General features: G+C 39.5%; 1 protein-coding gene across 5 annotated transcripts in view; it reads left to right on the forward strand.

Annotated features, from left to right (window-relative positions):
* Positions 1–27,120, forward strand: part of rnf19a (ring finger protein 19A, RBR E3 ubiquitin protein ligase) — a 67,647-nt gene that overhangs the window by 17,948 nt on the left and 22,579 nt on the right. The window contains exons 1-5 of one of the 5 annotated variants that reach the window (XM_041189615.1): positions 1,269–1,288; positions 12,449–13,175; positions 19,680–20,002; positions 21,863–22,004; positions 26,177–26,339. In XM_041189615.1, the coding sequence (XP_041045549.1) occupies positions 12,589–13,175; positions 19,680–20,002; positions 21,863–22,004; positions 26,177–26,339 (1,215 nt within the window). In that variant the 5' untranslated portion in view covers positions 1,269–1,288; positions 12,449–12,588. Of the gene's footprint in view, positions 1–1,268; positions 1,289–12,448; positions 13,176–19,679; positions 20,003–21,859; positions 22,005–26,176; positions 26,340–27,120 lie in introns of those variants that run through there. The other 4 variants (XM_041189618.1, XM_041189613.1, XM_041189616.1 and 1 more) reach the window with 4 other exon arrangements.

Raw genomic sequence — 27,120 nt, forward strand, 5'->3', positions numbered from 1 at the left:
TGGTGGGCCCAGATAACCAAAATCACCCTCCAAATCTTAAAAGGCCTAAAATATCTTTGTGCAATGACTGATGTTAATAGTTCCAGTCACTGTCTTGTCCTTGGGCATTAAGTTGGGAGGCAAACCTTGCAAATTGCTACGAAGGTAGCCTGCTCATGTTTTATATCGGGAGTGTATATTCTTCAGCTGAAATGCTAAGCATACACAGATTGAATTCCTGAACACCTCCAATTGATTTCGTAGCTGGATGTAAAGGGCCTGTTTCAAATGCTTTGTGTTTTTCTTCAAAACAGTTGTGGAAACAGTAATTATGGGCATGTATTATCCTGGTTTGCAACAATCATCTTTGCTTCCCTCCCATTTTTTTCTCTTTTCTTTCTCTTTGATGATGTTAACTTGCTAACATATAGTGCCTCTGACACCCACACATGCCTGTTCCTGAGGCCTCCTGCATCACAGATGCCAGTCTTCAGCCAATTCAATTCACTCCGTGATATCAAGAAATGGCTGAAGGCACTGAATACAGCAAAGACTATGAGCCTTGACAACACCCTGGCAATTGTACGAAGATTTCTGCTCCAGAACGAGCTATGCCCCTAGCCAAGCTTTTAAAGTACAGCTACAATACTGGCATCACCCAATGCGGAGGGGAGGCAGGTGGGGGGCGGGGAGGAAGACCTCCTCATGAACCTGCACCTGGGCATGGCTAAGTTGGCCATTAGCAGGTCCAGACAGCAGGTGATAGAGGGAGTCGTCCAGCCCGACTGTCTGCCCCTCTTCCGCGGCTACATTCGTGGCCGGGTGTCCCTGGCGAGGTAGCACACAGTGTCTGCGGGCAACATCAAGGCCTTCCGTGCTTGGCACCGTGGGGACCGGAGTGTTTTATTGACCCTCTTTTTGTTTGATGTTTGTAAGTTTCCTTTAAATTTTGTCTTTGTTTTTGCAGTTTCACTTTTAAGGGGCTGCTTTTTAATTTGTCCCTGATTTTGTTAATTTAGTTTATTTGTTTTGATTCAGAGTTATAACAATTGGCATCTACCTGGCAATGTGGAAAATTGTTTGGGTATGACCTGTCCACAGAAAGCAGAACAGACCCAATCCGGCCAATTACTGCCCCATCAGTCTACTCTCGATAATCAGCAAAGTGATGAGAGGTGTCATCAACAGTGCTTATCAAGTGACACTCGCTCACCAGTGCTCAGTTTGGATTCTGCCAGGGCCATCTGGCTCCTGACTTCATTACCACCTGGTCCAAATGCAAACAGAAGAACTGAATTCAAGAAGTGAGGTGAGAGTGACTACCTTTGATATCAAAGCAGCATTTTGACCTAGTGTGGCATCAAGGAGCCCTAACAAAATTGAAGTCCTTGGGAATGGGGGAAGACTCCCCACTGGTTGGAGACAGACCTAGCACAAAGGAAGATGGTTGTGATTGTTGAAGGCCTGTCATCTCAGCCGTAGGACAATACAGCAGGAGTTCCTCAGGCTAATGTCCTAGGCCCAACCATCTTCAGCTGCTTCATCACTGACTTCCCTCATTCCCTCAGTCAAAGGTCAGAGTGGGGATGTTTGCTGATGATTATGCAATGTTCAGTACCATTCATGAATCCCCAGATACAGAAATAATCCTTGTCCATATGCAGCAGGACAACATTCAGGCTTGTATTGTTAGCGAGCAATATTTGCACCACAGGAGTGCCAGACAATGACCATCTCCAACAAGAGGGAATCTAACTATCTTGCTTTGACATTCAATGACATTACCTCTGCTAACTCCCCCCACCATCAACATCTTGGCTGGGGGGGTGGGGGGCGGTGGGGGGGGTGTTGTTTACCATTGACCAGAAACTTAACTGGACTAGCTATGTACATACTATGGCTACAAGAGCAGGTCAGAGGCTGGGAATTCTGTGTAACTCTCATCCTGATTCCCCAAAGCCTGCCCACCATCTATAAGGCTCAAGTCAGGAGTGTGATTCAATACTTTTCACTTGCCTGGATGAGTGCAGCTCCAGCAACAGTCAAGAAGTTTGACACCACCCATCCAGGACAACGCAGCCTGCTTAATTAGCACCCCGTCCACCATCTTAAACATTCAGTCCCTCCACAGCCGACACAGTGGCAGCAGTGTGTACCGTATACAAGATGCAGTGCAGCAGCTCCCTAAGGCTCCTTCAACAGCTGCTTCCAAACCCGTGACCTCTACCACCTATAGGCACAAGGGTAGCAGACACATGGGAACACCACCACCTGCAAGTTCCTCTTCAAACCACAAACCATCTTGACTTGGAACTATATGGCGTTCCTTCACTGTCACTGGGTCAAAATCCTGGAACTCCCTTCTGAACAGCACTGTGGGAGTACCTACACCACATGGACTGCAGCAGTTTAAGAAGGTGGCTCATCACCATCTTCTGAAGGGCAGTTGAGGATGAACAACAAACGTTGGCATTACCAAAGAATAAAATAATGCATTTCATCAGCAGCTGTCAGATGTGCAATGGAATTCCTGGCTAATTTTATATTTTTTCGTAGCCCTTGGTGCTGGGCTCGGTTGTAGAGCTCCACCTGTTAATGTGATGGTGGTAAATAAAGGCAGGTGCCTTTATTCATTTGACCATTGAAGAAGCTTGACATGGTGTTATGGTTGTTTAAAAGGACTTTAGAACAGAGTCATTAGCATAGACTTAATTGGGATCTCACCATGTGAGCAGTCATGAATGCATTTGAGAGAAGATATTGAATGCAGGTGAACTTGTCCCAAAGAGTGAGGGTTACTTGCAATAACTGGAGTCCTGTAAATGGGTCAATTCTCCACCCTTACTGGAGAATTGTGATCAATACAGAACACATCATGAATTAAGAAAAGAAGGGGACAGTCATCTGGTGAAGCATAGACTTAATTTCCAGTAAGACTCAGTGGAATGAACAGGAAAGTTGTAAAAATATATATATTGTGAAATGCTGATTCACTAGTTGAGGTCATACTTGGGTAACACAACTGAGGGATGCTATAATAGAGCCATTGTTCTTCGCTGCCCAGTTGTCTGCCACTTAGTTTTTTTTTGCTTGCAACCTGAGTGAAGTATGGGTTCAGTTTTGCAGGTGAATAGTAGTGTAAACCCCATCTCTACATGCATTATAGGTAATCAGAATGGTAATCTCCTGTGAGGTCTATGCTGGTTACAGTTGAGTATGGGACTTACAGAGAACTATTTCTGGCTGTTTCTGCATCTTGTGGTCAAGCGATGTTAGCTGGCGGAGGCGAGAGATCAGCTGTGCCAGTATCCTGCACCCTCCTTCACTTCCCTTTCTTTGGGTTAGTAGTGTCTTTGATACAGTCTGATCCTTAACGGCTCAGTACCCGGAGTAACTAATGGAATCCTTATCCATTTACATTGATAATCATGTCTTTTCCCCCACTTTTTTGAAAAAGAGCTGCTTGGTGGAGACCATTGGTAGCTTATTGTTGTCGGCAATATACCCTCTAATTTTTTTGGGAATGCATGGGTGATTTGTTTAAAAGTGTGACCCCTTTATGTTTTTTTTAACATGGCTGTGCATGTGTGGTGACTTGGGACCGACTTCTGCGCGTCCAAGTTGCTGAAAAGAGGCAACATGGTATCGGTGAAACATACTTCTCTGAAAAATGTAGCAAGCCAAGTCTTGGAGTATTTCCCTAAACCCACCTGCCTTCCAACTTCCTTCCCTTTTAAGACCTTCCTTAAAACTCACGTCTTCAACCAAACTTTTAATCGCTGTTACTCTTCTCCTTTTTCTGTCTCCGGATTTGTTTTGTCTGGTTATGCCTCGGAGTGCCAAGGACAGTTTTGTACAACAGTAACGTACTATTTTAAAAGTGCTGTATAAATGTAAACATCCCAAAGCACTTCACAGGAATGTTATCAAGCAGAGTTTGACACCAAGTCACATATGGAGGTTTTTGGAGAGATGACCAAAAGTTTGGTTAAAGATGTTCTAAGGAGAATCTGATAGGAGAAGAGGGGTAGAGATTTAGAGTGGTTTAGGTAGAAAATTCTAAAGCTTAAGGCCCGGGCAGCTGAAGGCATGGCTGGCAATGGTTAAAGGTGCTCAGTGAGTGCTGGTTGTTAGACAAAACTTTTAAGTTTTGCAGATCTGTCTTTATTTGGAAAATCACCAAAATGTATCTTGAGTATGTTGGACATGTTGTACCTGGAGTCATGTTGAGAGCTTATTAGAAATAAGTTTCTCAAATTTAAAAAATACTAGATTAAGGGCCAAAGTTTATAATGCATGACAGCACACTAATGTTGAAATGAATTAAATAGAATTTCCAAACAGAAACAGGACATTTGACAGTGTTGGTGTTTATGCTTCATATGAGCCTCTTCCCACCTTATTTCATCTACCTCTATTTGCATATTTGTCTAAAGAATGCAAGATAAGCCAGGAAGTAGTGATTAGTTGATAAACTTCACTTATCATTTTGGATTCTAATGTGTTGTTAAACTGCGTTATATTAGTGTATTAAATTTGGTGTTGTGTACATAAAAGGGCCAAGACTTGTAATGGGAACTTGAGTTAAGTTTCATTTTTCAGTTGCACAATAGTTCTGCGGAAAAATGAAACTGGCATAGAATAGGCTTTCTGAGCACTCTGTGGCTTAATTCTGTGCATTCTCTTAAGTGCATGCTTTTTGTTTCACTATGATTCAAACTCCGATAATGAATTCCATGATTTAGGAATGCTGCTGTATTGTCCGTGTGGAACATATAATGAATGTGTTTGTGAATGTATTTTATAGCCATGTTTCTCATAGCGATCTTAAACTGTTGGTCAGTATGAATAAAAGTGGAAAAATATATCTAACCTTTTAAATATTAATCTCCTTTTGCTTTAAACTTTAGAAAGAATATAGTACATAGAAACAAAGCTGCAAATGATGAAATAAAGGAAGTTCAGAGAATCAAATAAATCAAGCAGCTTCTGTAAAAAAAAGTATACTATGGAATTTGTTAAATATATTGCAGCTGAATTACGCTTTAGTGTTCTTGCAACTGCACCTTTATTTAAGTTCTATAAGTGAGAAACTTGGACTCTGGCAGCAAATGAGTCTCTGTTTTAAAAGGAAGATGATGATTCCCTTTTAAGTGAATTACAAGGTGGTAATCTAATCAGGGGTTACATGAGGCTGTAACGCCAAAGTAGGTTCTCTGACCTCATGAGATTGGATTACAGGTTTAAGTACATCTAAAAGTGTTTCATCTATGAATTTACATGCCTAATATTTTTATCGGTTTGTTTTGATTGAGATTTTTTATTTGTATTTTGAAACTAGCACTATTTAACAGGTGACGTTTGTTTCTAGTTGGGTTTTGGCAATGTTTATGTTCACAGCATTCTATCTTGCTCATCTTTCTTGATTAAAGGAAATGACTTGGCATGGCTCAACAGTACCATTCTTGCTTTTGAGTCAGGCTCAATTTTCAGCCTACGACATAAGGCACTTCTGTGCAGTATTGATGGAGGTGAATGAAACATCAGACTGAGAAACTGCTCATGTGGGGCTTTTGTTTTGAAGAGCAGGGAGCTCTTGCATCCTGGCCAGTGTTCCCCTCTGTCAACACTACCAACCCGGATTAATTGGTCATTCTTGCTGTGAGAAAGTTGGCTGTCTTGTTTGCCTACAAAACAACAAGGACTATGCTTGAAAAGTAACTTCATCTATAGCTCAGTAACCATTTTTATCTGATTACGGTGAAGAGCTATGAGACGGTTTTCTACATCAAAGGTGAATGCAAATTGTTGTTAACTGACTGTGAAGTACTTTGGGACAACCATTTATTTCATTAACATGACATCACCCCTTCCCCCACATATATTAATGTTATGTCCCTTTCCAAAAGTTTTTAACACAAATCTGTGGTTACAGTCCTGGATATCAATGCCGAATTGACCATTTGCTTCTTTCCTTTCGGAGGGGGGCAATCTCCATAGTGTGTTTAAAAAGTTATGAGAAGAAGACCAGAATGGCATATGAGCAGAGTGAAGACAGTAACACAGCTGGGAGTTTGACACACACATGCACGTAGCATAAGAAATTAAACAAGTCAGTTACAAGCACAAACTTGGCTTGAAAGATACAATACGGTAACCATTACCGAGATCTACAAACAAGCTGGCCATGACTGGGAACCAAAATGACAGGCTTTCGGACCTTTAGAAACTATAGGAAAATTGAAAATGAGAAGGAGCAGTACAATGAAGGGGTTTTAGTACGTGAGATCAAGTTGAGGTGGAAGTTCAACATGATCATGTGGAATGGAGGAGCATGCTCGAAGGGCTGAATGTCCTATTCCTGCTCTTGTTTCTTCATGTAGCAGTGAAAACACTGAATAAAGTTAACTAACAGCAAAAGATCCCAGATTTTGATGGACCTGCAGACCACCTGACAACAGTGATATAGTGGTAGGATTGGGAGTGGTGTGTTTGTATAAGTGCAGAGAGCAGAGAAGGGGGATTGGAGACCATGTAGCAAAACAAAGTGATTATAGTAGGACACTTGCATAAACCACCTCGAGTAGGAAAAGCAATGTTTTCTGGAACAATATGTTTTGGACCAGATCAGAACATTTTCTTGAATAGAGATGAGTTATGGAGGAGCAAAGAGATCAAGGGGCACATGTACTCGAATCATGATTATGAAAGATAATTGCTGGGGCTAGTGGAATGGGCCTGTATCTTATAGATATTAGAATATTAGAGTAAAAAAAACGGTGCTTCAATCAATATCTTGATCTGACCCCATCTAGGGTACGATGTTCAGTTTAGGGCACCACATCTCAGGAAAGAGATGAAAAGCAGGTAAATAGAGTTGAGGTACGGATTAGTCATGATCTGATTGAATGGCCGAGAAGATTGAGGGACAGAACTCCCTACTCCTGTTTTATGTTCTATTCAATTTTTTGAACATTTTTGAATTTTTGATGTTTTAAGCACAATGTTGTGTTAGAACAAACTTATAAAATAAAGTTAGGTGTGTATTCAAGTGCTAGCTAACCGTGTGACTACATATTCCTAAAACAAATGATTCTGCCTTTGTCATGCTAGGATTTAAATGGGTAACAGGGCAAATTGAGAGAGTCAGTTGACTTCAACATGATTCAACTAAAGGGAGTTTAAAGCTGGAATACTCCTGGGTTGACTTAGAATGCTCAGAGCACCTGTCTTGGGCTAATTATGTTATGCATTAGGTACTTTGGTTTCCCTAACACTCTGCACATGATTCAAATTGAGAAGGGAACTGGGGTGCAGCTGATGCTTGTGATGAAGTTAAATATGATTTTATTGTGCCAAGCCAGGTAAATGTAACAAAGGCATTAACTACTGATCTAAATCAGGCCTTGAGGTTCTTTGCTTTTCCCTCTCCCCTGCAGTGCTGTAATATGCTAATACTCTTGATACTGGTTATTCTGAATGGCCGTTAACCAGCCGCGGATTTTTAATCACTTGGTAGAAGTATTTCTACTTTTATTTAGAATGGTGGACTTTATTCAAGCTTTTGCACATGAATTCACTAGAACTCAAGTTGGGTAACTATCTGAAGGCGGTGACTGCTCAACTCTTTTTGTGTAGTGATACTAACTTCATACCTGCAAGCTTACTGATGCTTTTTGAGGCGAGTCCATACGCCCTATTTAAAAATGGTGTGATTTCAAAATGAATCTTGGCTGCTTGTCCCAGTGAATCACATACTTTGACTTGTACAGGGAAGTAAAGTCATGACGTAATAACTTTTCAATAAATGCAATCATGTAATTCAGATATATTAAGGGAGCCAAAAGTTTTCAAAGTGGCACAAAATATGGTTATCAATATGTGATAAATTATGTACAATAGTTTCCATTTGATTTTTTTTGTATTTTTGTTGTCTTAATGAATTGTCATAGCCCACATGCACTTTGATCCCTTCCTAGATTTAAAATCAGTGGTTGGCAAGAGTTATTCATATTTTCAGTTTTAAAAATATTAAATGGAAATGATCCTTGCATTATTGCAAGGAGGTGTGAGGAAGAAATAAAGAACCCACAGGATCTTGGTAGCATAATATCTGAACATTATGGCATTGCATTCTCTCCTGCCTATGACTTTTTCTTCTCTCTGGTATTGTTTTTAGACTGGGTGACTGCTTTGCGGAACACCTTCGCTCAGTTTGCAAGCATGATCCAGAGCTTCCTATCACTTGCCATTTCAACTCACCATCTTGCTCTCAAGCCCACATTTCCACCCTTGGCCTGCTGCATTGTTCCAGTGAAACCCAACACAAACTGGAGAAACAGCACCTCATCTTCCAATTAGGCACTTTACAGCTTTCTGGACTTAACATCGAGTCAACAACTTCAGTCCATGAACTCTGTCCTCTATTTTGATCTTTTTAATTTTTTTTCCAACACCCTCCCCCACAGGGCCACCTGTAACTTGTTCTTATGTTTTGCTTTCACTGAGCGCTGATCCTTATTCTACAACTAACACATTCTGCTGTCCTAACTTTGGCGCTATTAGCACCTTCTTTAGTCTTTAACACTACCATTAACATGCCCTTTGTCTTGTTTCCATTATATTTTTGTCAAATCTCTCCTGAGCTCCCACCTATCCTTGATCTATTTTACTCATCTCCTCATTAACCCCCCCCACCCAAACGGTATAAAATCCATCACATTTCTACCCCTCTTCAGCTTTGAAGAAGAGTCATGCAGACTAGTAATATTGACTCTGTTTCTCTCTCCACAGATGCTGCCAGACCTGAGTTTTTCCAGCATTTTCTGCCTTTATTTCAGATTTCCAGCATCTGCAATATTTTGCTTTTATACTATTGTTTTTAGCTGCTAGGCCATGATTGGGCAGGTAAGCGTGGAACAAATTAAGGGCTGTCCCAACGAGCTGGACAACAGAGGGAAGGCTTTGGTCGAATATGCTCGACCATGTCAAACTGCAGAAGTGACTAGGAGAGATAAGGCACCACAGTCATGGAGAATGTTATTCATGATTTTGTCTTGGGTTGTTTCAGTGCTGTGGCAAGGGCAGAAGCCTGTTGGGAGGACTGTGGACTCGGATTTGGGAGGCGATAACTTGTTCTAATGCTTTAGGGAGGTTGGAGATGGGTAGTTTGAAAGGGTCTAAGGTTTTTTTTTGTATGATAGTTGGTTTGAAAAGGTGGAGGCAAAATATGAGAGAGAACCATTTACAATGTCATCGCTTATGGAGGCCAAGAATGGAGGTTGGGTGGTCACAAGTTTAGTGGGGTGAGTGTCAAAGGCCTTGGGTAGGTCATGGGGAAGATGGGACACAAGTTACATAGTTATGTTTATGGCTAGGTTGGGGCAGGTTTGAATTGGATGGGAAAGCTGGGGAAGCAGCAGAGATAGCTGAACAGATGGTCACCATGTCAGTGCCAAATGGCCTTCCTCATCCATGTCTATTTGTTATTTTGTGGTTATTGTACAGATCAGGAAGAATTCTCCTGATTATTTCTCAATATGTCCACTCGTTCACAGAATTAATTAAACATCCACAGTTAAACTGCAATTTTAGGTATCACAACTAACACTCTTTCCCTTTTATGGCAATGCTATATGCTGATAACTTAATCTTTGGGGGCGGGAGGAAGAAATGCAAACCTTGATGGTCTGGAAAGATTTAAATTGTACTAAATTGTGAAACTCCCCCTTAGGGTCCTCCCAGGTTATTGCTATACTGAACGACTGCAAAGCTAGCCAGTATAAACAAAAAAAAATTCCTTTGTAGTTAGTAATAAGAACAAATGAGTAATTGATGAGCAATCTTAATTCTTTTCCATGGATTTTAACATTTTGGGTTTTTAGATGTTTGGGACCTGGTTCAGGGCTGTTCACTTTCAAATTTCTACAAGGCTGCTTTGCAAATATGAACTTTGATCAGGCAAACATGACAATCTGCCTGCCACAATTGGTTGGAATATCAATATATTTTTCTGTGTCAAGTGGGAAATATTTTATGCAGTGTTTGTCTTGCATTCAGAATTGCATCAGACTATTTGGTTTAATCATAATTTGTTCACTGCCGTGCTAATTATCGGCCTGGAATTTGCATTCCGCAGCAAAGTGACTGGCCTTGAAGGAAGCTTGCTGTAGAATTCTACTGATCCAGATCTGCTGGTGTGGATTTTATCTTTCCCAATGTTAATTTAATTCTGGTACCCATGACAAGGAATCATGGGCAACAAGAAGAATTCTCTCAGGCACTTTTTAATATTTCACAGAGAGCAAAATAGAGATTGAGACGCCTGCATGGGATTAATGTAGAAGCTGAAATATCATAAACTTAATTCTGTGGATTTTAAATTTTTTTTAAATCAAAATGGAGAAATTTGTCATTCTGCAAATGTGAAATTAGATTTTCAGGACCAGAAATTGTTCACGAGTACTTTTGACCTACTATGCTGTTTAGTGACCCCCTCATTTATTTTCAAGAGTTTTCAGAACAAAACTAAGTGTAAAAGTAGGAGTTTATGTCAGTCCAAGTGATTGCTAAGACATCTATCTGCAAGGATTTCAACAACTTACCTGTGGAGGCGTAGGGAGTCAATGACAGCAATTCCTGTGTTTAATTGTGCATGTGGCACCAAAAGTTGCTATCAATTTCATGAAAATGAAAATGGTCAACGCTGATGCAACTGCGAGGTCCAGGGCGTAAAGGTTAAGTTCATGTGAGACTGTTCAGTTGTCTGAATGTGGACGAATCATCTGTGATTAGGTGTGAAGGGAGAAAAGACCAATAGATTTTAGAGTTTGGCCCACCTAGTAGCTGGTGCAAAATCTGTTGCAGCCTCCCACCCCCTAGTACATATTGGTGACTGGAGGTACAAAAACATGTTCACTTTAAGTTGATTTTCTTATAGGTTTCCTTTGTTCTTTCTAGAAAGAATTTCTTGACCCTGAGATAAATAGTGCCTTAGAATTCAGGCTTACAGTGAGAAAGTTTTCTAAATATATACTGTACACTTGAGTAACTAACAAATTTTGTTAGGCTGTCTGTAAATGTTATCAGTATTTTGGTTGCTAGTCTACAATTTAGTCTTGAGTGCCAAAAATTGCCATTGCGGAGTTCGAAATTAATGTTGGGTCTGTTAATCAAAAAAAGAGATCCAGCACTGACATATGCTACTGGCCTAATGGAATGGTGAATTTGTTCCACAATGTTGTGCTGTGCATTCTGCTTTCATGTGCAGGAAGTCAGTTGTTTTTGTTTAAGAAACTTTCTGTTGAACTGTTACATTTATGGTTTCAACAAACGCTTTTGGCAGTTACTGGTTCTGTGGTATTTTAAGCCCTGTATTATTTTGTTTTGCCCCCATTACAGTAACTGCTTCTGATATTTTAGTTCCATGATAGTTGCTCTGAGGTGTGTGCAAAGTTCAGGTCTCAATTCTAGTTCAGAGTATTCTGTATGTAGAAGGGTGAGTACCGAATTGCTAGTTTAAGTAACCACGCTTACCTTGTAAACTTCATTAAATACTAGCATAATTGTGTATTTTATGGTTGTTAAATGTTTTATTTTATCCAGGTTCCAGGTGTGTGTAGGAGTCAACGAAGGCTTGAATAAGCTGCTCTTTTCTTGTGGGTTGTGTGGTCTTTTTTTGTTGAAAAAAGTAGGATTTCTAAAGCTGCTTTGTTAATTATAATATGTAAAAATTACATTTTTAAAATTTAGTAAATCAGATTAAATGCGTGAAAGGGGGAAAAAAAGACTGGAGAAGACCCAAAGATGGTGTTGATTTAAAAAATCAGTGGGGTGTATATTTTATTATCCTCTTCCTGTGAACTCTGCACCTTTTTAATGAGTGAGGATGGGCAAGTGACCTATCATAAACCTTTAGCAATGCTTTTTCAAACTAACCTGCAACACTCTGGCCAGCTCCCTCACATGCTCGAACTCCAGGCTGGCTCCCCCACCCTCAGGAAATGTTTGGTCTCTGCTTGGTACCTCCCCTTAGTACAGTTGCGATTTGTTCCTCACCAGATTTGGGGGTTCCCACCATAAAGTGTTTCTCTTTACTCATTTCAGCAGTTGGCATACCTTTAAATCAGAAATATATTTTTGAGCTGGTTTTGAAGTTCAATTTTAAAAGAAGATAAACTGGAATTGCCAATCGCAGCTAAAGCTCCTTCTGTGTAGGAGATTGTTTGTCGTGATTTAAAAATGTGGTTCTTTTACATACTTTTCCTCTTCTGTTTCCTAACCTTTTTAAACTAGTGTTTGTTAGCTTCCTAATATAGATTGAAGGTGTACATATTTTCATGAATATTGTTTAAAAACATATCAAAACAAAATTTAGTGATGATGGTGATATTAGTGCGCAAAATGTATAACATAATTTACAGCAAGGGTATGATTGAAAGATTTAACAGTTTCCTGTTTTCTTTCACAGAAATTCCAGGAACAGTTTTTTTTCCAGTAAACGGCCTTGTAATCACCCATTTGATGAAGAACATGGATTAGCACTTGGAATATCACCACTTTGCAGCAAGTTTCCAGGACTGGAACCTCTGAAAGAGGGGTGCTAGAGAAATGAGTTTGCATCGCAATCAGCAAATGGGATCAGACCGTGATCTGCAGTCCGCTGCATCTTCAGTTAGTTTACCTTCTGTTAAAAAGGCACCAAAGAAACGTCGCCTTTCACTCGGGTCTCTGTTTCGAAGGAAAAAAGAGTCAAAACGAAAGTCCAGGGATTTAAATGTTGGAGTTGATGGAATTGCAAGTATTGAAAGCATTCATTCAGAACTATGTAATGATAAGAACTCCATATTGTCAACCTGTGGCTCTTCTGAAAGTGGGACTGCATCTACTGACAAACAAAATGGAGACTTTCTTGAATGCCCTCTGTGCCTTTTGCGTCTCTCTAGGGACAAATTTCCGGATATTATGACTTGCCCCCACAGGTCATGTGCAGACTGCTTGCGGCAGTACTTGAGGATAGAGATCTCTGAAAGTCGGGTTAATATCAGCTGCCCAGAGTGTACAGAGAGATTCAATCCACATGATATTCAATTAATTTTAAATGATGTTGCGCTTATGGAGAAATATGAGGAGTTTATGCTACGCCGGTGGCTGGTGGCAGATCCAGACTGCAGATGGTGCCCGGCTCCAGATTGTGGGTAAGGAAAGACCACATTGGATGTAGTGGTTGCCATGGAGGTGAAGGGAGATGGGAAGTGGGAACACATGGGTGGTTCTTTTACTTCTGAGTGTTTCAAAATATTGCTATAATTGGGTTGTTAAATGCATTCTGTCCACAGAATAAAGCACTTTTTTTTGGAGTCGTGTACTAATGCATATCACCTACTGTCCTAATAGATTTTCATGTCCTTCTACTGCTATCGTTACGTTAAACATTTTCATAAGGTCAGTCAAATTTTTCACAGCAGAAGGGGCAACTTGTGTTACATCAGCTGCAAAGTTATGTAATGCTACAAGCACTAAGCTTTGATACCTGGAAGTCTCTGATTGAATTCATCCTGTTCATATGGCAGCTTTCTGACTGAACCATTCAGCATTTGATTGAAATGCTACAAAATTATTTTAGTTCACTTGAGTTCATGATTCCATTCTGAATGAATATTTCCTCAATTTTGTCTCTGATTTTATGTTACACTTAAACACTTGTGCGTGAATATGATATGCAACTTTGAACAATTCGTATAATTTAAAAACCAGCATTAGTAACTTTAGCCATTGGTAGAAGATCACCTGAGCCAATATGTGAATATCGAACCTGAGGTTTGCTGGTTATAAGTTGCCTGTTAATTGTGACTTGTGCAACAGATTTTATGGTAATTGTCCTTGTCTCTGTAATTTCTCTTAACTCTGATACACAGTGCCCCCCTGATACTTACCCTTATTGAGCATAATTTGGTAAATCAGCTGATTGTACAGTTTAAGAAGATTCCCTCTTTGGCCTGTCAATTAGTTGATCCCTGGGTTCCTTGTTAAGGAATAATGACTGTGGCTCTCACATGAAGTGAGATTAGTCATGGAAACATAGAAAATAGGAGCAGGAGTAGGTCACTCAGCCCTTCGAGCCTGCTCTGCCATTCAATATGATCATGACTGATTCTCTATATCAACACCCATACTCCCGGTCTCTCCCCACACCCCTTGATGCCTTTAGAGTCCAGAAACCTATCTATTCCCTTCTTAAATATACTCAGTGATTTGACCTCCACAGCCCTGGGAGAGAATTCCATAGGTTCACCACCCTCTGAGTGAAGAAGTTTCTCCTCATCTCAGTCCTAAATGATCTACCCCATATCCTGAGACTGTGAGCCCTTGTTCTTAAAAAAACTTGACTTTTGTAAGTGTAACTTACAAACACTAAACTACAACACTGTATAAACAAATGAGTAAATTTTTGAGTAAACACAGAAATGGGGTTGGTAACTTTTCAAGTACTTAACCGAGACCATTATAAAGTAAAACACGATATAAAGGTAATTAGTCTTAGCTAAAATCTTGTACATAGTAACTTGGACCCTGACTTTGGCTGACCCTTCAGTTTTGTGTGCGCAGTTTAGTTGTGACTGTACTGAGTTTTTATTTAATAGCATTCTTGATCAATAGCCAAGATCCCAGGATCCAAAGGGGTCTGAGAATCTCTTATAATGTGGAGCTTTTTTCATTTGAACAATTGATGCTAGTGTAATTGGTGTAAGAGTGATTGGGGTAGAACGTTCTAGATCCAGCATTGAATAGTAGGTTTAAATAGTTTTAGATAACTTGGAACACAAGCATTTTCATTGCATAAATTCTCAATGGTGGATAGCTTCTAAGGAACATCTTAAAGAAGGTGAGAGTTAGAGAAGTAGTGAGTTTTAGGGAAGGAATCACTGCAATTTGGGTCGGGGGGTAGGTGGAGCGAAGAAAACCAGTGATGTGCAAGAGGCCAGAATTAGAGAAGCACAGAGATCTGAGGATTGTGGGGCTGGAAGAGAGTTAAGGAGGGGCTTAGACAATGGAGAGATTTGGCAGAAAAAATGATGAGAATTTTAAAATTGCTTTGGAATGTTTTAGGAGCAAGGCTGGAGAATAATCAGATAGGCATTTGATCCCACCAGTCGGTGAGCGGTTAGGATCTGGAATGCAATACCTGAGAGTGTGGCGGAGGCTTTTCCAATCATGACTTTCAAAAGTTGGGTAATTATCTGAAGAGAAATCCATTTGCAAGGCTTTAAGGGTTGAGACTAACTGAGTTCTTGCAGAGAACCGGCATGAACATGATAGGCTGAATGGCTGAATTCCAGAGGCTAAAGACCCTCTTGCGAGAAAAAAAATCCTCCTTGTCTCTGTCTTAAATGGTTGACGCCTTATTTTTAAACTGCGCCTTAATTCTAGACACCCCCCACAAGAGGAAGCATCCTCCCAGCATCTACCCTGTCAGGTCCCCTCACAATCCTATGTATCAATAAGATCACCTCTCATTCATCTAAAGTCCAATGAATATAAGCCTAACTTGCTCACCCTGTCCTCATAAGACAACCCCTTCATCCCAGGAATCAGCTGGGTGAAATCTCTATGAACTGCTTCCAATGCAATTATGTTCCTCCTTAAGTAAGGAGACCAAAATTGCATGTAATACTCCAGATGCCATCTCACTAAGGCACTGTGCAGACGTAGCAATGCTTCCCTAATTTAGTATGCCATTCTCCTTGCAACAAAGGCAAGCATTCCATTTGCCTTCCCAATCACTTGCAGGATTTGTTGTTAGCTTTTTGGGACACCCAGATCCCCTGTTCCACTGCAAAAAAAAAAATATCGCAAGTTATTGATTTCCTTGTAAAAGTCTTTAACTTTGCAGAAATAGAGTTTAAAATTGGTACAAAAGAACAGAATAAAAAGGCTAATGGTAAATTCATTAGGGAAAAGTGGAGAAGAAATTTTACCTTCAAGGACCAAACTGGACCATGATTAAGCTTGCTACATTCACCTCAGAAGCATGTTTCTGGGATGATTCTAGCAACATTAATCATGGTCCAGTTTTTTTTTTTGGATGGTGCAAAGGAGAAAAGATCCCTGAAAAGCTTTAATGGTATCTGGTACAGATCCTTTTGGGGGCAATTTTTTAAAAAAAAATCATTTTTGTATTTATTTGCATGGTCCCCAGCACAGGAGACATTTTAAGTTACTCAGTACAACAATGGAACTGTACTTCAAGGAACTTTGATATAGTCATGATATTATTGTGCTGAAGAATAGTTGACCTTGGACAATTGTGGACCCATACTAAATGTAATCATACATTCTTGCTGTTTCGCTGTAGAGCAAGTTTTATGCTGAACTTAGGAAATGTTAGTGAAGAGTTTGGTGCTCATCCTCTCTAAATTATGTTTCTATTTCTGATGGAAAACTTATTGGACTACTCACTTAAGGCCTGTTCATACATGCATTCAGTTCAGTATTTGAACTGAGCTTCTAGCTACAAATTGTACCCCTTACCCTCTTTCTCCTGCCATCACAAAAATAAAGTAACAGCCTTTAGCAATTTGCTTCATGAGGAAAAACATTACCTTTTTTCTGCTATATCCCATTGTTACTGTTCTTTACAGGATATAGCCAGTTTTGATATCAGAAAGCCTTAGGATATTTGTGGCAAGAAAAGACAGTTGTATTTAACCAAATTACATAGCCTTCTTCCAAGATTAATAATCCACTGGTCTGATTCATAATAAAACAAGATTACTCATCCTGCCTGCCTACCCTTAACCACTAGACTCATTTCATGTCTTGAGTTAAGATTTATTTTATATTGAAAAGAGCTGGTCTTAGGCCAGTCCACTTTTTCATTTTTGATTCACAGCATGCAATAAAAAGCTTGATGGATTGGATTTACACACACAGATTTGAGCCACACATGTTACAGGGTTAAGTTTTGCTGAGCATTGAGCATTTGCAGTTGGTGTAATTGTTCACTTTTGCAAAGATTGTTAGGAGTAGGTGAACACGAACTGTCAATAGCTTGATGATTAAGCATGTGTAATGGGAATGTTGGCTTGAAGCATTTCAGATATTAAATTCTCAGAGGTACATTTCAATTGTTTCAAAGCACATTTGTAAAAAATTAAAGTCCCTAAATTGTAGGTTTGAATAATGGAACATCTAAAATATTTGTGATTGCATGCATGAAATGCTTTTAGAAATTGGAGTAATTTTTTTTTTACTTGGCTAAATATTTGACCCCCTTGGCATGTTGGTGAATCATAAGATTCAGGAAGCTTAAAGAAAATTCCAAAATAATTTTATTCTTTCACTAACCTAAATTGAACACTTTATGGTTTGGGAGGAGGGGTTTCTTTAAATGATGTTTTAGTTTGACGCCTTAGTTTAAATTTATTGACTGAGATTATTGATATATGGAACTCTTGGAGGAGGTGTATGAATTTTTAACAGTTTAAAATTCTTTAAGAATTCCTTGAACTACGTACTTAGCATGTTGAATCTAGATTAACTTTCTGTATCTCAGACTTGGATTTATATCTGGATTTGTAGGTGTGTGCTAAATTGGGCCTGAATAACCCAGTATTGTACCTGGCGCATGTATAGAATTAAAAGTAACTGCATGCATTTTTCACCCCCCCTCCTTCTTTCCCCTGCATACTGAGGTTCAATTCTTTAGGTGCTAGGCAGTCCATGGTATCTACTCAACCAATCCTAGTTTATTTGGGAACCTGAACAGTTGATTGAGACTATCCCATCATGAATGCATCACAGCTGAAGCAAATCCCAATGCCAGCTTGTAGTTAATTTAATTGCAGTCAGGAGAGAGAGAGGTGAACAGTTTTCCCCCTCCCTAACCTAGGGTGCTGAGGGTCAATTAGCTGGCGTACTGCTATCCACACTTAGATCACTAATCCGGAGATAGTTTCAACTCACTGCAGAAACTTGCTGAACTCTTTGGCAGGACCAAAAATGAATAGTCTTGTATCAGTTTGTCCCTTTGCATAATCTGTCATCTGTTCCACACTGTTGTTTACCCAATCTTCTGTAAATCCTCAGCATAGCTGAAGAAATGGTTATGTCTCGTACACCTTGTATCCATGTTTCCGTAGTTGTCAAAATTTTAAACCATGTTTGTTTTGTTTTAACGTCATAATTAACAACTTGTATTTATTTGATTTTGATGTAGTAAAATGTGCTGTTTTACTCAGCCAGTGGGCTGCACGATTTATAGTTCTAATAATTGATGGTTCCTGGCCCTCAGAATAAGAATCGAGGGCTACTTCAGACTGATTATTTTTGTCTGGCAATGACAAACCAATTTTGACAAGTAATAAGTCCTACGGCATGCAAGCAGTTGCTTTTCTGGTCTCATTGGTTATTTAATCCCAGTGTGATATTCTGTTTAAGGGTAATCTCACAAGTGTGACCAGCCTGAAGCATTGGAAGAGAGAGCTGTTGAAAATTCCAAAGTTTTCTGTTTTGTCTCTAAGATTTTGGTAATGCTTGTAATGATGGGGTGGATGACAATTTCATGCTTTGCTACGATCCTACTGACCACACTGCAAACATTTTGCACCGGAGGGCATCCAGGTTATAGATTTTGGCCTTTCGACCTGGGTTACGTCTTCAGGGAGTATTTTGAACAGCATAACACGAGGGTGACTCTTGCATTGTACTGCACACTCTCCCTTTCTACCATCTCGCGCACTCTCACTTGCTCTCTCATACCCACACTGAAACTTGTCTTAGCCTTGACCTTGCTTCTTAGCCGGTCAGTACAATTTTAAAATACTGGCCTTTTATGGCAGCAAAACTGAAGACAGTTTTGAAATGAGCACTAAAAACCCAGTATAATTCTGAAATTGAGACTATCCCTCAGAGGGCTAATCAAATCAGTGAGTGTGCTCCCTGTCCTTTTCTCTTTACTTTCAATCAAACCCAATGCTCCAATTTTTGACAATGGCAAGGAAGTCTGTGATTGAATACAGTCAGACCAGCCTTTTAAACAACTAATGTTTATATTCCATTTTCTTCTTTCCTAAACAATTTGCATCTGATGAAGCCCTTTACAATCCTTCCCGTCTGGCTTCTGAGCTCGGGGCGCTTCTTTCGAGAAATTCTGTATATGATTGTGGGCCTTTAATCCTGAGAATATGAATTTAAAGTTAACACTGGCAGTTAAGTGAGCATGATGATAAGGCTGTTCACCTTACTATGAATTAATGCTTTGTCTCCTCCATAGAGACTGCAGAATCATACGTGTGAAAGATGCAGACATCTGGTTAAAGTCACAATGGCACACTAATCTTACAAATGCTTAGGTTACACTATTGTGCAAGCAAATTTAGGGTGGTGTGAGTCAAAACCCATGAACTAAGATGCTCAGTTTGCTTAAAGGAACAACTGAACTCACTGAACCAGAGCATGCATCTATAGCTGAACCAAATTTGTAATTTGGTCTAATTGCTCAATTTGCGAGTTGCGGTTTAGTTCAGACCTGCTTTGCAGTAATTTTGAGTCTTGGTAAAATTGATTTGAGGGTTTGTATGAATGATACATGTGTGGCTTGTTTCCAGTTGAGGATTTTATTTGATGTCCAGTGAAATATAGCAGTGGTAAGGACTGAATCTGTTTTTCGTACAGACAAAAGATTTATTTATTTTTTGCAGTTACGCAGTGATAGCGTTTGGCTGTGCCAGCTGTCCAAAGCTCACTTGTGCCCGTGAAGGATGTGGCACTGAGTTCTGCTACCACTGTAAACAAATATGGCATCCAAATCAGACTTGTGATGCAGCACGTCAACAGAGAGCACAGAGTTTGCGATTAAGAACAATACGCTCTTCGTCAATCAGCTACAGTCAGGAATCTGGTGCAGCAGGTACAGAAAACTGGACTCTTCGTAGATACGTTCAGGACGAGATTTCGGGAAGAAAGGGGTTACCTGAAATAAACAGCCTCCTGGTCAATCAGATTTTACCATCTCGCTCCACAGGTAACCATTTTCTTGATGGAATCTCCTCCTATAAAAATGCATTTCATGTTTTGTTTATGGGTTTCCAGAATTGCTGTCCTATTCCCCTAATTCCCCTATGCCGTAAATCATAGATTTTAAAAAACAAATCGTCACATAGTCCATTAATGGAGCCAATGGGTTTTTGATGTCGACCTAACCTCCTGAAGGTGTTATTGGAACTTGCCTACTCATAAATGTTTATTATTGCCAGCAGGGAAAAGAGATACTTGAAAACCAGTGGTTCAGATGAGATCTTTTGCTTTCTACCAAATTATCACACTCTACAATCTCAAAATATTGTTTATTTGTATGACCATAAATAACATTGTGCAATTTATCTTAACTGCTTGTAAGCTTGCAAGAGCCTGGATAGAGTTCCTGTGGTCTAGTGTTGCCACAGAACCCATTTATACAACCTGGGCTACAACAAGGTGAATCCTTTCCTGTGCACACATATATCAAGGGTGATGAAATATATCAACAGTGGGGGAAATTCCTACTTTGTGTGGACATTGGGCAGGCAGTGCCATTGTGTATCCTACCTAGTTTTCTTGGCACAAGTTTTGATTCTGTTTGATTGACGAGCAGTGAGCAACCATTGGGGTGGAAATCTGGTGGTTCTTCAACAGAGCTGACTCGGAAATCATGGGCTAAGGGAGCGGAGGTGAAAGGGGCAATTTTTGAAGAGCTATAAAGATCATTAAAGCTCTTCCTGGCTCCTGAAAATTCCATACACAGTGGCATGGACCACAGAAATTTGGGTGATTTTGCAACAACTCGAATTAGGCCACTGTGTGCCTTGAATGGATGGTGTGTGCATGATGCATTCTCCAATCATTGCTACCTAAGCTTACAGCACAGAAATGGGCCTTTCAATCCAACTCGTCCATGCCGTTGTTTATGGTCCACACAGGCTTTCTCCCACTTCACTTAATCTTGAACTACCTAGCTTCCCCTTAAATTCATCTATGCTATTCGCCTCAACCACCTCCATGTGATACTGTGTTCCGCCTGCTAACCACCACTCTGGGCTGAAGAAGTTTTGCCTGAATTCCTTATTGGATTTATTAGTGACACTTTTTGTATTCATGGCCCCTAGTTTTCATGTTACAAGCAGGGCAGTCAACTGCAACAGGTAGGTGCCTGGGTCTCCCAGGTGAAAACCTAAACAAAATACTGGCATGTGGAATTTGAATGGGCCCCAAAATCTTTGGAGCGTACCCATCCAACAGAAGCTATGGACATCAACTTCTGTGCCCTGCATACACCACAGCGTACTGTTAAATTCTGCTTTGCCTGTGTAGGTAAAATACTGCATCTTTTGGCACAGTAGAACGATATGTACTTTCCATGCCATAGTAGCTTTAATTTATTTCATAAATAATTTCCAGGATATTCAGACCTTTTGGCTTGCTGGTGCGTGACTTGGCTGTTAATATTGAACTCAATACGATCCTTAAAGCTTTATTTTTGTGAATCAGAAAAAATACTCCATTAAGGCACTGTTGTATTTGAGCTGTGGCTTATTAATGAGGCCATTTTTTAAAAGCTATTGTGGCACACTTTTGAAATGTTACCGGTATTTCTTTTAGTAACAACTGCAAAATACATCAGGAACCAAATACTTATAAATAAAAATGACAATGTTATGGAACTTGGGGGAACATGTGAAGATGGAAGTGCATTTAATAAGTTTGATTGTTTGTTTGAATTTGCGTAGCTGGTGATAGACTATTTAATTTAGTCCAAAAATATATTGATGCAGGGCTATCGTGCCTGAGCATTTTACTTATATTTTTCAATAATGTGATTTTTCAATAATGTTTCTTTTTGCAGCAGATGATATTAAACCTTGCCCACGATGTGCAGCATACATAATAAAAATGAATGATGGAAGCTGTAATCATATGACTTGTGCAGTATGTGGTTGTGAGTTCTGTTGGCTTTGTATGAAAGAAATCTCTGATCTGCACTATTTAAGGTAAGTCTTCAACAGCAAATCTTGAAAACCTGACTTCCAGAATTGTGCATTTTAAAATTTCTGCCATCATTAAAGTAGTAAAATGTCTCGAGACACTTCATAGAAGCATTATAAACCAAAGCTTGATACTAAGTAAAAGGAGAAGACAAAAGAATAGAATGACCAAAAGCTCAGTCAAAGAGGTAGGTCTTAAGAAACAGGCAGAGAGGTTTAAGAAGGGAATTCCAGAGCTTAGAATCTAAATGGCTGATGGCACAGCTGCCAGTGGTGGAGCAATGGAAATTTAGGATATTGCTAATAAGAGACATGTCTAAGCTTTTCATCTTGCTTTCATCTGGACACTCGCAAGAATGCCAATATAAGGGGAAAACAACAATTTATACTGTGTGTGAAAAGAATGTTGATTGGTTGGCAAGTGGTGTTGCCATGGAGAATGCACCACTGATGGTAACTGACAGTTAACTGCCAAGCATTGTTTAAAATTTGAACCAGGCAGCTGACCCTGATCGGTCATGGCATTGCCCTGAGAAATGAGTCAGTGATTGGCTGTCACTTATTTTGTTTAGCTGAAACAGGCACAACGTGTGTACATGTTCTTTCTGTTTGCAAAGAAAAGGGCCCTGTGTATTAATATATGTTCCAGTACATGCAAATGCGCTACATTGTGAGCCCGACTGACAATCTTAAGTTGGTTGTCAGCGAATGTACTAAGAATTATGGTGACAACCAATTTAAGATAGTCACTTGGGCTTGCAATGTGGTGCATTTGCGGGTACTGGAAGCTACAGTCGAAGTTATTAACTGTGCCTGTTTCAACCAAACAAAATAAGCAACAGCCATTCGCTGACTCAAATCGGGGTCAAGCTGCTGTTTTTAAATTTCAAACAATGCTTGGCAGTCAATTGTCAGTCATCATCAATGGTGCATTCTCCATGGCAAAGCCACTTGCCAACCAATCAGCACTGTCTTCACATATAGTATGAATTGTTATTCTTTTCCCTTATATTGGTATTCTTGTGAACGTCCTGATGAGTGAGTGCAAGATGAAAAGCTTAGACATGTCTCTCTTTTTTCAGCAATACACAAATTCTGTACTACCAAAATCCAGGATGTGTAAGAGGCCAGAATTGGAAGGGTGCAGACAAAGCAAAGGGTTTTTTGGGCTGGAGGAGGTTACGGAGAGAGGAACAAGACCATGGAGAGCTTTAAAAACTCAAATGAAAATTTTAACAGTGAGGCATTGCTGAAACAGAGCCATTTAAATCACCGAACACGGCGGGGAGGGGCGATGGTTGAATGGGACTTGGTGCAAGTTAGGATTCTGGTAGCAGAGCTTTGGATGAGTTCCAGTTCAGGAGGGTGAATGGTGTGAAGCCGGCCAGGTGTGGGTTGGACTAGCTGAGTCTCAAGATAACCAAAGTGTGGATGAGGTTTCAGCAGTTAATGAACTGAGGTGGGGTGGAGGTATGCAATGTTATGGAGTCAAGTTCATACATGATGCTAAGGATGCAAGCAGTCCGAGTCAGTCTCGGACAGTGGCCAGGGAGAGAGATAGAGTTGGTGACCAAGGAATGGGGTTTTTGGCAGGATTGAAGACCTGTTGCTTCTGAATTCTCATTAATTGGAGGAAATTTCTGCTGATTCCTTATTGGATGATGGACAAGCAGTGAGACAAATTGGGCAGTGGAGGGGTCAGGTGAGGTGGCGGTGAGGTACATCCGGAACCTAATGTGTTTTCCAAGTCTGCGTGCCCTTCCTATCAGTTGTTATCATTATAAATTCCTATGTTCATACTTATCTAATACAAGCAATTTTTTTTCTGCTGTAATTATAGCCTCCATGTGAATGGAGGTGCTGCAGCACCATCACTGACAGGAGGTTGTAATTACAGCACAACCAATTTACATAAGCAGTTTCCATGTAAATGTGGACAAAGGAATTTCAACTGGAAACATGGAATTTTACTTTAAACTGGGAACTGAATTAAAGCTGCATGTCTAGGTTCAATTATTACTTGGGCTGTAATCCTGCTTTATCTGAAGACCATGCTTGATCTTGACTTTCTATGTGTGCAGGAGTTTGACTAGTTAAATATCTTGTGTGGGTGCACAATTCCTTTCAATATTATCAGGACATTTGGCATCGTTTAGCCATATCAACTGTCATAATGATGCTATCCACTATGTGGCTTTGTGAAATGAGTTTCTGAAATGACTCCCAACTTCACTGCATTCCTGTACATAAAAGCTTCAACTGACTGCAGGCAACATCAGATGCAATTTACTAGTGTTTAGGTGAATTGGCAGGACATGCCTACTGTTAGATTGGGTTCATTTTACATTCTGGAAAACTGCTTATGGAAGCATCTAATGGTTAAGTTCATTTCTACTTTAAATGCAGCATAGATGGGCTTGGAAATTTTATCTTTATTTTTAAGTGTCTATGTTAACAAAGTTCCCTTTTATTAAATTGGATTTTTTAAAAACTAGTGTTGTGGGAATTGCATATATGAAACATTCTGCTTCAATGTGAAAACAGAAGTTGCATTCTTCAGTGCTACAGGACTTCAATAATGGCTGCTTTATGCACAATATTGCAGTTATCCTAATTCAGAACTTCCATTATTTTCACAATAGCTTTCTGCAATTATCTGTTGTCTGCTTGAAAAGGCAGCCATTTACAGCACTTTAGCTATGACAGTTATACTAAAGTGACACCAGAAACATAAATGAAAGGGGAAATGTATCACTTATATGGGAACAGTATGTTTATTTCCTTTCATGTTTCTAAAACTGTATGATTATGCCAATCGCACAGTTTCTATCTCATCATCAACAACACATTTTTTCTTAGTTCATGCAGTATGCTTAAGAACAGAAGCATCTTTAGGCTGCCCTATAGATGGTTGTGCGCAGAACTCGGTTTAGCTCGGTTTCAGTTTCCCTGGGCTAAGACAAGGATAAGATAGCCAATACTCCTGTTCCATAGCACTCTGCATTGATATATATGTGGGCTTTTAGTGAGGACAGAATAGAATTTGAATAACTTGATACCCCTCTGTCCACACTCATGTAAAATTTATAATGTCAACTTGTGCAAGGTACCAGAAGGTTGCTCACACTTCAACTATGTCATTAGATATCAATACATCAAGAGAGGAAGAAGAGAGAAAATAAGGGGATCGGACTATCTGAAAAGAAAGCACTGACCAAGCAGGCACTACTTCCCAATCATGATGCTTGATAAGGCACAGAAATGTGATCTCTTATTGCTCGGCATTGGATCTTTGCTTCCAATCTCAAAACACTGTAACGGTGGTAACTGTGACTGATTGGGAGACCAGCCAGTGTTGGAGTTGTTAAACCACTTCACTTTGAAATGTTCTTATTTAAATGAATAAGACCTTGTTGTCCCACTAATCTATGTCAGAAGTCACCAGCTTTTTTCCTAATCACTCTTTTTTCCCCCCCTCCCCAGTGTGAGTAGCCCAAGGAGGGGAACAGGAATAGAAACTGACTTTAAAAAACATGATATGCGGGATAATGAAGGAGAAGTGGAAACAAACAAAGGAGCTTGCAATTAAACCTCTTTCTTGTCAGACTGCTCACAAGATAATGAACCAGATTTTTAAAGTGTTGCATCGTAATCACCATAATTTAGCTTGTCCAAAGAGAGGGTATCCAACTTGTGTTTCTGTTGATAACTGTGTAAGTGCCATTAATATGACAGTTCTCCCTGCTACTTGAAAGAAAAGAGATGGAACTGTTTTATTAGTTGTCTTAGCTTTTGCAATTTGACATCCTACCCAAAAGCATTGGTCAAACGGACATGTGATAACAGATTAGAGAGCACAAATTCTGCTTGTGTATTTTGCAGTGGTTTATTCGGATCGTTTCAAGGATGATGTTTCAATCTATAATTGAAATAGTTTTATAAAAACAGGTTCTAAAAATCAGGTTTTTTAAATGCTGGCCCCAGGAATTTGCATTAATAATGGATTTCAAACAGTCCTCCATTTAAATACCTTTGTTCCATAATGTGCTATTGTGTTTATGGTATAGTGGTGGGCTTTCGAGAAGTATTTGCATTTTGAAATGATATTTTGAAAAGTGCAATTTACTCAATAATTGGGCTTTTTTTTAAATTAACTTGTGTTTTTACCTCCTATCTAGTCCTTCTGGCTGTACATTTTGGGGAAAGAAACCTTGGAGTCGTAAGAAGAAGATTCTGTGGCAGCTTGGCACATTGGTCGGTGCTCCAGTAGGAATAGCACTCATTGCAGGGATTGCCATTCCAGCCATGATTATTGGGATCCCTGTATATGTAGGCCGAAAGGTACGATATAAACATCAGCATTTAAAGTGCTTTAAAACCTGTTGTGCTGATTTGGAACTATAATGTCAAGTAACTTTAATGGTGGATTTACATTTACTGTGGGGGGTTAGAGTAAAGAGAGGAAAACCCAATATGTATTTTTCTTGAGGACTGTTGTGTATGTTTTTGTTTCTAGAAATCCAGTAAGCTTCAGAAACATTTTAAAATTTCTCTCTCTCAAACTGAGAGAGACTTTGCAAGTTGTTCAGTTGTAACTGTGTGATGTTACATTTCCAGTTACAAGATAATACAGTGCTGCCAAAAAAGTAGAGAATTATTGTGAACAACAGTAATAAATATTTAGATAAATATTTGCTGTGCCAAATCATTAACACACTATTTATACAGCCATTAAAAAATAAGTTCAAGGCTCATTCTAAATTTTAATAAGATGAACAAATTCCACAAGAAAATAGGTGCCTGATTAGTTTCGTGCCCAGCTGATTGTGCAGTAGACTACATAAAAATAAAAATAAAATTCTTTGCCTGTGGTACTGCTTTATGGCAAACTGCAAAGAATTTTATTTTTATTTTTATGTAGTGGTGAACAGTCGATTTTGCAGGATATTATGACCAGTTGTCTTTTTCTACCCAAAAATCTCTTTTTGATGCAATCTTTTTGCATCCAAGCCAGTTGACCCACAATTCTCTGCAGCACATAATCCTATTATTTAGTATACAAGTATGTACCATCTGTGATATTTTTTTTCTTCCTCAGCAGGCATCTAGATGTGATCCATTT

This window comes from Carcharodon carcharias, chromosome 6 (genome assembly GCF_017639515.1).
Source record: "Carcharodon carcharias isolate sCarCar2 chromosome 6, sCarCar2.pri, whole genome shotgun sequence".
In the NCBI taxonomy this organism is placed as follows: Eukaryota; Metazoa; Chordata; class Chondrichthyes; order Lamniformes; family Lamnidae; genus Carcharodon; species Carcharodon carcharias.